The 11,735-nt window shown below is 32.5% G+C and overlaps 1 protein-coding gene across 1 annotated transcript; it reads right to left on the bottom strand.

The window, feature by feature from the left end:
* Positions 1-5,712: 5,712 nt before the first annotated feature.
* LOC18050017 (epidermis-specific secreted glycoprotein EP1) lies at positions 5,713-7,020 on the bottom strand. The gene has a single exon (XM_006442444.1). The coding sequence runs from the start codon at positions 7,018-7,020 to the stop codon at positions 5,713-5,715; it is 1,308 nt and encodes a 435-aa protein (XP_006442507.1).
* Positions 7,021-11,735: the final 4,715 nt, after the last annotated feature.

The following is an 11,735-nucleotide window of genomic DNA, read 5'->3' as shown; positions in this document are numbered from 1 at the left end:
AGACCCCTCAACATATACACAATGGTCTTCCTCAACCATCCTAAAACCATAAGAAACTACGGTTTGATGAAATTTAAGGTTCCATTGTCTAGAAGATTGTTAACGCCATAGATAGATCTTTTGAACTTGTATACTTTGTGCTCTTGGCCTTTAACAACAAAACCTTGTGATTGTTCCATATAAATTTCTTCCTCTAGTTCTCCATTGAGAAATGCAATTTTTTACATCCATTTGATGTAAGTCAAGGTCTAGATGTGCAACGATAGCCAAGATTAATTGTATAGAATCAAACCTTACTACAGGAGAAAATGTCTCTTCATAGTCTACACCTCATGTTGGGTATAGCTGGGTTAAGACATATTTATAATTTTCAGCAGTCAGGACAATGAATAGATTTCTTTTCCAATCTATATAGTTCTCTCCAGTGAGTTTGTTTTGACTCAGAATAATAGTAAGTGGGCTCAGGGAAGACATTTTCTAAAAAATAAAACATCCATGCATAAATAATTTGAAATAATATTCACAATAAATGACAAAAATGCATAAAACCATAAATGCATTTTAATTTATTGTAACGATAATCTAGTTCCGCTTTGACAAGCTATCCGGTGGGGAAGTCATGTCTATACTTACTAGACCCAATTACCCATTGGATTATTTACTTTCATGTAGAGACATGATAAATAATTATCGTTATCCTTTTGGGCCTAAATTTGTTAACAGAGCTTCGTTGGGAAGGTTAATAACAAATTTTAGTTGAGTGTATAACCATTGTTTCAATCTAGATATTTTTCATTTCAATAGTCACCGTTGGGGTGAACAATCGATTGAAAAATATTTCAATTTTATCTTTGAAGAAGTTCATCAAATAAAATATCTAATATATATACCCTCCGAATGGAGCATCACCATATCATGAAGTCGAGGTATATATATAATTTTATTATTGAACTAACAATGGAGCCCGTGGGAAAATTATCTTAAATTTTCCCTCTCCCACTCAATATTTTAAAATTGGTTTTTCCCTTTTAAAACATACATATTGTTAATTGCATGCTTCCTATAATATTATCTAGATAATATCAAATATTATTAAGCATATGCAAATTTCAAACAATATAATGAAATTTATTATTAATGAATGACATGTATCATTATGCATAGAGTGGCACTACCTATTCTATATGACATGTTATCATGGCATGTTATCATCCAAAACATAACATATAGAAAAACAATTAAATAATCTTAATTCATGGCTTTCCTAATAATGAAAAATACATTAACCCTAAGCCTAATCTTCATTGGGCTTCTTTGTCAATGTCCATCTTCCATAATCTTGTCTTTGTTAATGGACTAGAAAAAATTAGGCTTTTAAATTTATAATTGGTCCAATTTTAATTTTGAAAAAAAAATAAATAAATAATTAAAAAAAAAATTTATTAAAATAAAACTTTTGGACCAAAAAATAAATTTAATGTGTTCAATTTTATCTATGCATTTTAATCCATTAAGCCCAAATTTAAATTGGGCCTAAAACTAGGATTCTTTAAGCCCAAAACTGTTTTTGGATTTAAACGCAAAAAATTAAAACATTTCTGCCCGAAAGAAAACTTATGAAACCATAAGGACCTCCATGATAAAAACCATGAAACCCTAAAATCATATTTTTCTTTCTTTCATCTTCCCCAGCCGACATCTCCACAAAGGGTAGCGACTGTTCACGCATCTCCGACGCTGATTTGCTGCCGCCGTCACACCGGAAAACATCAACCGACGCGCGCGCAACTGGAAGCCCTTACTCACGCTGCTGGTTGCACGCTGCAGCTGCTGGTCGCGTGCTCCAGCTGCCAGCCACTGCGCACACAGCGCGCTTGCCGCGCGTATGCGGCAACGGCTGGGCGTGCAGCGCGCGCTGCTGCCCACGTGGGCCGCGCGTGCTGCTGTTGCTCGTGGCTGCTGGCAGCATGCTTCTGAAATATCCGGCCTCCGTTTCCTCCGATCTGACATCCGTGATTATTTTCCGTTGATTTACAAATTTCCTAGGCCAATTTTTGGCTTACAAAAATTCTATAACAGAAAAAAAATCAAGAGGGAAACATGATGATAAAAAATCACCCCTCTTGTTACAGATCCAAAGAAAAATACAACGAAAAATCTAACCATGAATTAAGACAAACCAAAACATGCTTCATTCATATATTAAACAAATAATATATATCTGAATAAATTGTGCCACTCTAATACATAAATTTCAAGAATGATTTCATACGAAATTCTTATATATTAATATGAGATGGCTCTGATACCAATTGTTGGGGAATAATCAGGTTTTTAAATTTTTATAAAACATTTTAAAGATCGCTCTCATATAATATATAAGAATTCATATTCTAGAAATCTTACCTTGAAAATCCGAGTTGGCTTTTTCCGCTGAAGTGATTTAGGCTCCTAGATCACGATCCGCCACCACCACTCCTGTTAGATCACGATCCGTCACCACCACGCTTGTTAGATCACGAACTGCCACCAATGATCTTCCAGGTTATGACTCAGGTTCGATCTGCACTTGACGTGTGGGCGCCTTTATCACTACCAAAGCAACTAGCACGAGAAAATTTTTCTCTCAACAATAGAGAGAAAAATCTTATTCTCTGATCTGTATAAAGTGGCTTCTCTTTTTCTTTTTAGAAAATAAGCCTTATATATCTCCCTTTAGTGAAAATCCTAGGCTCCAAATAATGCCCTAAATAAAACTCACGTTATTTTCTTTTCAATAGGGGACCCACCTTGTAAAATAACATAAGGCCCCTTATACAAAAGCTAATTAAATGGAGCCTCCCACTAAATGATGTATTTAGGCTTTTGACCCAAATAGCTAGTTATCTTACTTATTAGTCCAGTAGTGGTGCAGTCAATTAAATGAGCTAACCCGGGGATCATTTGGGAACATACAATAGTGGCTACAATAATTAGGCCTGTAATTAAACTAGCCCAATTATTTAATTCCAAATCTACTCCACTAAAAGATTGGAACTGACTTCCATAATTGTATGCTCGAATAATAATTCGTCACAAGCCACATTGATTTCTTTATTGCACAATCCTTTGTACCACATCGTTAATTAAATTGATATCTCAACGGTCCAATCAATTTAATAACATCTTATTCCTTGATCCTTACTGGTTTTCTCTAATGATCATTTTCAACATACTAAATATGTTGACACACTCTGGCCAAAGAATTCTATGATCAAGTACCGAAAACCTATCAAGAGATGTGTTGTACAAATTCTATATTGTTAATCCATAACTCCAATACTCATAATTGCTCCCACCAAGATACCGGGTAATCTTGACCACAAGGATGTGTCGTGCCCATTGGTAACTCAAATGAAATAACAATCACAATCATGAAATTATAATTAACTCAAGATTAAGATTACAGTAAAATCAACGCCTATGAGATTTAATAAGTCTGACAGTTATTACAAAGTTAATTAAATCTCATATGTGATCCTGTTCAATGTAGTCGTACTACATCAATAAATTCATACATGATTAAGACAAATCATTCAATGAATTTATTACAGTCTATACCTAAATAAAGTGCCCAACTTTATTTATCAACTGCGAACTAAATTTATTTAATCATAAGATAACTTGTATTTATGTCTTCTGTGAATCCACATGGTGATCACATAAATACATATAATATGATTAAATGGACTTTAATACAAATATTAATGCAATTAAGATATTTGAATAAAATACCTCATTTATTTTATTAATCAGAAAAATTGTTTATTACAATTAAATAAACACATATGCTTTTAAAGAGCATATTTTCCCAACAGACATAACCACCAACTTTGTTATCTTGAATCTAATTACATGTGCTCGGATAACAAAAATATGTGGCCTGGAAGAAGAATCACGCCTCGATTAGCGTTTAATGAAAATATGATTAGGGTTTAACAAAACTATGATGAATGTAGAAATGGGTTCATAGAGTAAAAATTTTATTTTATTAACTATATTTTAATGTCCATAATTGTACTTTAATTTAGGGGTATTTTGATCAACAAAGATCATTTTTTAAAATAGGTTTACTAAGTAGTTTGGTGGGTTCAAATAACCCCACCCTAACCTCAATTTAAGCTAGTCATATTTTATTCTCTAATAGTGGCAATTTGAAAACAGTGGCTGGCTGGGTTTGTAATTTGAGGGTCAGGGACGGCGGCGGCTGGTTGGTATTGGGTGTGAGGGAATTTTAGGTTTAGGGTTTGTTTTGTAAATTAGGTTAATGAATTTTTAATTTCATCTGTAATTTTAAAACAAAAAATATAAGGAACTTTTTAATTTAAATTGAAATTAAAAATAATAAATCGGGCCAACTCCATGTTTTGTTGCTTTCTGTTAGATCGGGTTTAGGCAAGCCCAAAAAAGTATGCTAAATCCAGGCCCTAGCCCCGGCCTCTAGCCTAATTTGACTAATTACCCAATTTATTTTCAGTAGAAATGACAATTTTTACTTAAAACTCCATAGTATCTTATAGAAAAGATTGGAGCTTGGTCACGTGTTCGATTGGTGTTATGCTGGAGGTTCAACTTCAGGTGTGGTTGAATCAGAGTCTCGGATATGGCAAAGGCTAGTCCTACACACGGCAAAGGCCAAGATGTGGCCAGGTCATTGTCTAAGTGAAATCATGGCAAGGTCATAAGTTCAATGGGCGTTATGGCAGAGGTGTGGCCAAGTCACAGTCAACCAAACACAAGATGGCAAGTCTATTAGAACAAGATACCGACACAAATACCACTGGGTAAGGCAATGGGATACGATGCTACCACCTTCGTAGCTCTCGCGGATCCCGACAGACTGAGAGAAATGGTGGACGTTTCGAGCTCGAATCAATTGTGCATATATCTGCTGCTTCCCGCAGGGGAAGGGGGTGGCGCTGGGAAGATTAAAAGATCATGTATCCCACGAAACAATATAATATTTCAGGATCTTTTCCTAATCTAATTTTCCTAACTTCTTGATAAAATCATGACACGTGACAACTATGATATTGTAGTGTTTGAATTCATTTATTTAAAAAATAAATCTAATAGCAAACAAGAATCCCAATTTTGCATTAAGAACTCCTCTTCTTGTATGCTCTTTTCAAACCTAGCTAGCAACTTTTCAACCCCATTGGGATAATTTTTACATTTATTCATCTGATAAATGTAAAAAGAGATATAATTTTACATTTTTTTTAATGGAAAAATCGATGTGATGAAAAAAAAAAGATAAAAAAAGGTGGAAAGTAATTATTTACAATAAGAGAAGCAAAAAATTATATATGTCTGTTACTACCTAATAAGGAGAAAATTTAATAAATAGATAACTCTCAACTATTGAATATCATAGACATCATGTGTCGTAGTCTAATTAAAAAATAAAAAATTAAATTAGGAAAAGAAAAAGAGCTAAGGAAAAGTAGATTAAGAGAGAATAAAATTATAAATATATGCCAGAACCACCTTTTATTCATCTGATCGTGTTATTGTACGTTCAAACAAGCTAGCACAAAAAATGAAAACTAATCGCTGATCGATTAGTCCCATATAAAAATAAAAAATAAAAATAAAAATCATTAATTTATTAGTTTATTAATAAACAAACAAGACAAGACAAGACAATAGCTTCCTCTCGTTTGATGGTATTTACTTGTTGGGAGCCTTTATGAATCCAACATGCGTAGAGTTTGGGAATTTAGTAAGAGTCTTCAAGTCATAAGCAATCCAACATCTCGATGTCTCTTGGTGGTAAAAATATCCCAAGCACTTGCAATCGGAAGTACATTTCCTGCCACAGTCTTCAACTTTAATGGCTGCTCCACTTGTATACTTACTCATATAATGATCGACCCCTTCAACCTTGTGATAATGAAAATCATTTGGCCTACAGGAAGTCACTTTCTTCGGCTCACAATCCTTGCTCCACCCAAGCAAACCCTTCTCCGTAGGGCAAGCAACGCATTGATTTTCATCACAGAGTCCAAATTTGCCGCATCTCTCAGGCAGCTGACACTCGTTCTCCCAAATTGAATCTCTGTCGAAGAGAGTGAACGTTACTTCCGTGGGCCCCCAATCAACCTTGTCGTAATAAGTGTAGATCTTGAGATTTCCATCAATTCCAAGCCGCAGAAACGATATTGTGCTGTCGTATTTTGGTCTAGCCAAAATGTTACCATTGGCTGAAGAATCCAGGGTTTGTACAAAAGCAACCGCTTCATCAGTTTCCGGGCGGGAGTTGAATGTTACATTCTGTAAAGAGACATCTCGGGCGTTAAACCAGTCATATGAAGTGAAGTAGAGAACGGGCTCGGGAGAGTTGCTGCTTTTGTAGTACATTGCTGCTCTTTTGGGCTCCATCACGAAGCTGTAAGGGCCGTCGACGTTTTCTTCAGCGGAGAGTCGGCTGACAAGCTTGGTGACCCCACCGACACGAAGGGATTGGCCCGCCAAGAGAGTATCAGTTGGATAATCAAAACTCTGCCAAATAAATTTACCCTTTGAGTCATAAAGCACCATGTTGCCATTTGAGAGCAACTTAAACCCTACAACACCTTTGTTGGCAGTGTTGGTTTGCCAGACAACGGTGCCGTCGGCTTCGGCCAAGACAAGATTCCCGTCGGTTCCCAAAGAGAAGGTGGCGTTTTCGCGAACCGGTTTGCCCCGGTTGGCTTCCCAAACCCAAAGGAAAAGCGGCTCGTTTCGTTGAAGACCCAAGCGGAGAGCAAGGGTGTAAGCATTTGGGGTTGTGTTGTAAAACGCAAGCTGGAATGGAGAGTTGAAGATGCTTAACATTCTGTAATTTGCGTCGTATTCATTAACGTATGGCCCGAACTCTCCTTCATTCACAAACTTAAATGTTTCAGAAGGAGGAACTTTAGCATTAGCTACGAAGAAAAGGAATGATGAGAGGAGGAACAAGGAGAATGATATTGCTGAGGAAGATGACATCTTCATGGCTTGGTGATGAATATCGAGCTGAGGCAGGTCGTTACTTATTTATAAGAGTAATGATACAGCCACAAACTCTTGTACAAACTTATTTTGTACAAACTGATGTGGCATGATAAGATTGATTGAATTAAATATCACTTGGCTCACATGATTTGTTTTTATTAATTTATATTTTCATTCAACCAATGAATTAATGCCACGTCAGTTTGTACAAAATAAGTTTGTACAAGAGTTTGTGGCTGTATCATTACTCTATTTATAATGTCTAAAGAGAAACAAGTTGCATCTGTTACAATTTTGTTCCTCTTTCGTAAAAATCCTCGTCAAACTATGCTGCTTGCAGCTACACAGCTTTGCAAATGCAATGCAATGGCAGTCTCCGTCTAGCTGTTATCTATTGGACAAATTTTAGACTACATCAGAATTACTATATTCAATTAGAGTGCTGCTAGACATCTAGAAATGTGAGAGAAGCACGAAAGAATCTGTTTTCTTTATTATTTTTTTATTAATATTTTAATTTTTTTAATTAAAGAAGGGTGAGAGATTTTAGAAGTGAAATGGCAATACATGTTTCTCTCGCCCTTCTAGATACCAAACATTTTTCATTCAATTAATGGAAGAATGATATTTGTAATTTAATAAAATATAACTAATAATTTTATATATTTTTTAAATAAATACATATATATTATACATGTATTAATTAAATATAATATTTTTAATGTAATCTAAAATTTCTCAATCAATTAATACACGTGACTATTATTCTAACACCTGCCCCTTGATTCCCCATCATTAGCACCCTGCTTTGGAACCAAGCAAAATAACATTTTGCCTCATTTTCAAGAATTTATGTTGTATGCAGTAGATTGGCATCTTGATTCAAATCTTAGCTCATTGTTTTTTGAACAAATTTATTATTATTATTAATTTTTTTTTTAAAAAAATTAACTTAGCTCATTAATTGTAAACGAAGCTGAAAATGTCTTTTTTATAAAATAAAAGAAACGTTATGTAGTTGACCTCAATTATTCAGTGGCACCCCTTGACCATTGACCAAAACTAAAGTTGTCCAATGGGCGGAGCTACCAGAGCAGAGGTCATCAGGCACATGCGTGAGCCTGGCAGGGGCCGCATGCGGACCCGACTGGGCCTAGATTTTGACTTGTGGGTCATAAAATTATAACACGGTTTATTTGAACAAGTTTGTTTCAAAGTTTACAACTTAATCTTAATTGAATACTAAATTCTTTAAATAAATTTTAACAAAAAAATATATACTACAAAAATCTTTTAGGATGCGTTTAGCACACTGTATTATATCATTTAATGTAGATGTATTATATTATAATGTATTGTATTAACATTATATTATAATAATATTGTATAATGCTTGGTATTACATTATACTGTATTAATTTTACATTAATATTATTTAAATTTGTTATTAAATAATTATTTTATATTAATATTAATATATAAATATAATATTATATAATAATATAGTAAAATATAATATTCTCAAATAAAATAATATTATAATATATGTTTATATTTTATTTATATAATAAAATAAAAATATAATTAAAATACATTTGCCTCAATTGAGGAAAAATTTAACGCATCCTGAGGTTTCACAATGAGTTTCTAAATTTTGCCAAACACATTCTTGGTAACAAATTAATGTGAAAAGTAATGTAATACCATAAAATGCTATGTTGGAGATAGGGGTGGGCATATTTTAATCGAACCGATCCAAACTGATCCAAATCGACCATTTGGATCGGTTTGGATCGGTTTCATTAGTAAAAAAACTGGTTTCGATTTATTGGATTGTAAACTGACATCACTCGGTTTGGATTTCGGTTTGGAAGGATTCCAAACCGATTCAAACCGATCCAATCCAGAAATATTATATAATTATATTATATTCTAAGTTAAGCAATCTAACTAATTATATTTATCATTTTATGCAGATTTTGACAAATCAAAAGCAATTGGGCCATAAGTTTTGACGGACAAGATGCATAATATTTTAATTGTCAAATGTTGTTCAAGTTTATTTTAATTTTGTGAGTTTTTTTTGAATGAACGGGTTAAGAACTTCTTTATTAGGATGTATTATGTTGTAAACTTGTATGGATGTATCTTTGAATTGTTATGTAGATATCAAAGTAGATTGAATAATATAAAAGAGGTATTAATTTAGATTACGGACACAAAAAAATAACAAATAATTTAGGTAAAATAATATAAAAGAAGTGGGATTTTAGCTAATAAGCTCAAACCGATGATCCAAACCGATCCAGTTGGTTTGGATCAGTTCAGTTTGAAAAACTTTTAGATTGATATCGGTTTGAAAATATTTCAAACCGATCCAAACTGAATTTGCCCACCCCTAGTTGGAGACAAACTCTTTAGTAATTTTTGAAAGTACAAGAACTAACTTGATAATTAACTAAAACTCTAGGGACTAAATATACATTTACCCTTAGAAAAACCTATTTTCTTTTGTATTAAAATTAGAAAGTTAGTGTGTTTTTCTTTATTTAAAAATTATGCCGCTCAATCTATATACTTTTCTTGCAATGATGAGTTTTAGCTATTTGTGTAATAATAGTTATCCCAAAAATTTATTCTAAATTATATCCCAAATGATGTGCTATATGATGTATCATTTTTTGGGTGTTAAATATTTTTGATAATTTATAAGTAAATTAATTGTGTTATTCTATTAACCAATTAATAAATACCATATATAAAAATTATAGGACGTAGCACTATGACAAACCTTAATTTTTTTTCTCTCTTGATTCAAGGGTTCATGGAAGTAGGTTTTAGGCTTTGATATAAATGTGAGGTTCTAGGCATTGTTACGTATGTGGCTTTTTCTGGTCTCTTGTAGGATTGACAAAAAAGTTTGGGCCAGCCTGGCCCACATGAATTGGCTATGGATATGTGCCGAAAAATATGAAACCCGCATAAATTGGGCCTGAATAAAGGCCTAGGAAAAAAGCTCAGGCTTGGCCCGAGTTTTTTAATTTATAAATAAAAATATATCAAATTAAAAAATCAAAATATTATATTAATATTTTTTATTAGTATTTATGATTTATTATGTTGTGTTACTAATATTTCGTTTATTAAACTATTATTCTATTATGTATTGAATAATTATCTTTAATTTAAATGTCTTTTTACTTTATTCAAAATTTATTTTAAAATTATCAAAGGCTCAAGCTCAGCCCATCTAATTTTGGATGGGTTTTTAAAGGGTTTGGATCTATTCTCAATAACTTGGGGGCTGAAAAAGCTCAGCCCAAACCCTTATTTTGCCAACCCTAATTTTGTGGGCGTTTTAGACCTATCAAGTGTTGACCTTAACTTAATTAACTAAGAAATCAATAAACTTTTTGACCATGCATGGAAAAAAGACCGGCCCAAATATTGGCCCGATTGACCCAACCCGAGTTTTCACCTGAATTTAAGAATTTTGAGTCAAGTTCAAGCCTAAATATAAGAGCCCCATTAAAATTCGAGTCAGGATTCAAGCCCGACCTGACTCAACCCAAAATTTAAAATTAAAAAAATAATTTTATTTGTATAACTTTATAAGATATGATTTTAGATTATGTTTATTTTATTATTTATATACTATCTAATTGAGACCTTAAGTAATTTTTATGTTAAGGGAGGTTATCTCCATTTTTTTATTTTAAATTACTTAAATATTAAAAAAATCTTCAAAATTATGGAATTCAAACTTGGACAAAAGCCCGATCCTACCATGACCCGAAATAGACCTGACCCAAAATTTAAATGATCGGGTTTTTTTTTCTTGTCGAGCCTTTTTTTTCTGTGGCCAAAATCGAGCCTGACCCGACACATTGCGTCCTTATTTTTGACACCCTTTTACATTCTTTATAAAACTCACTCTTCAATTGAAATTATTCAAGCAACTAAAAGTAAATTAATTCCTTTTTTATTTTGAATAAAATTTACTTAAGAGTTGTGATATTTGACCCCTAATTATATCTCACATGCTCCCACTAATCACTTTTATGCTAATACATAGTATATCCTATATGAAATGACTTAAAATGGTAAATAGCATTTAAGTACATCTACATGATAATTTCTATTATTGTTTAATTTAGCTAATTAATTTCTTAAACCCTAATTTTTCTTATTTTTTTAACTTTTTTAAAATTATTATCTTTTTTCAAATATTGTATGCTCTACTTTTGTAATCATAAAAGAAATTAATTTATAGTACTCAACAGAGGATGATGAAGAAGTATCAACTCTTTTTTTATGGTTATAACAATAACGGATAAAACTTTTAGAAAGAAAGCAAGAGATTATATTAATTATGGTAGTTTTTTTTTCTTTTTAAAATAGATTTTATAAGTTTTATGTGGTGAGTGCTTGAAAAAAAATTATAATAAGCGGAAATTAAGATCTTGTGGAGTATGTTGAGATATAAAGATTAGTTGAAAATTTTTAATGGAATTAACCAAAAAATAGGGGCTAGTGAGATATAATAAGAGGATCAAATATTACTACTTTTTATTGTAACAAGAGTGTTATAAGGATATTTTTTTCCGGGTGTTAAAAATCTCGACTCCTAAGAGAATTGAAATTTTACCCATTTCAAACAACTTGTCATTAACAAAATCTTCTTTCATTCAATTAGTATTAGCAGTCTAAAAACA

The sequence above is a fragment of the Citrus clementina genome, unplaced genomic scaffold (genome assembly GCF_000493195.1).
Source record: "Citrus clementina cultivar Clemenules unplaced genomic scaffold, Citrus_clementina_v1.0 scaffold_3, whole genome shotgun sequence".
In the NCBI taxonomy this organism is placed as follows: domain Eukaryota; kingdom Viridiplantae; phylum Streptophyta; class Magnoliopsida; order Sapindales; family Rutaceae; genus Citrus; species Citrus x clementina.
The sequence above is the reverse complement of the archived record's forward strand: the minus strand, read 5'-3'. Positions and strand labels throughout refer to the sequence as shown.

What these genes read in the sequence shown, in the direction of transcription:
- LOC18050017 (XM_006442444.1), bottom strand. Translation starts at nt 7,020, where the DNA reads ATGAAGATGTCATCTTCCTCAGCAATATCATTCTCCTTGTTCCTCCTC.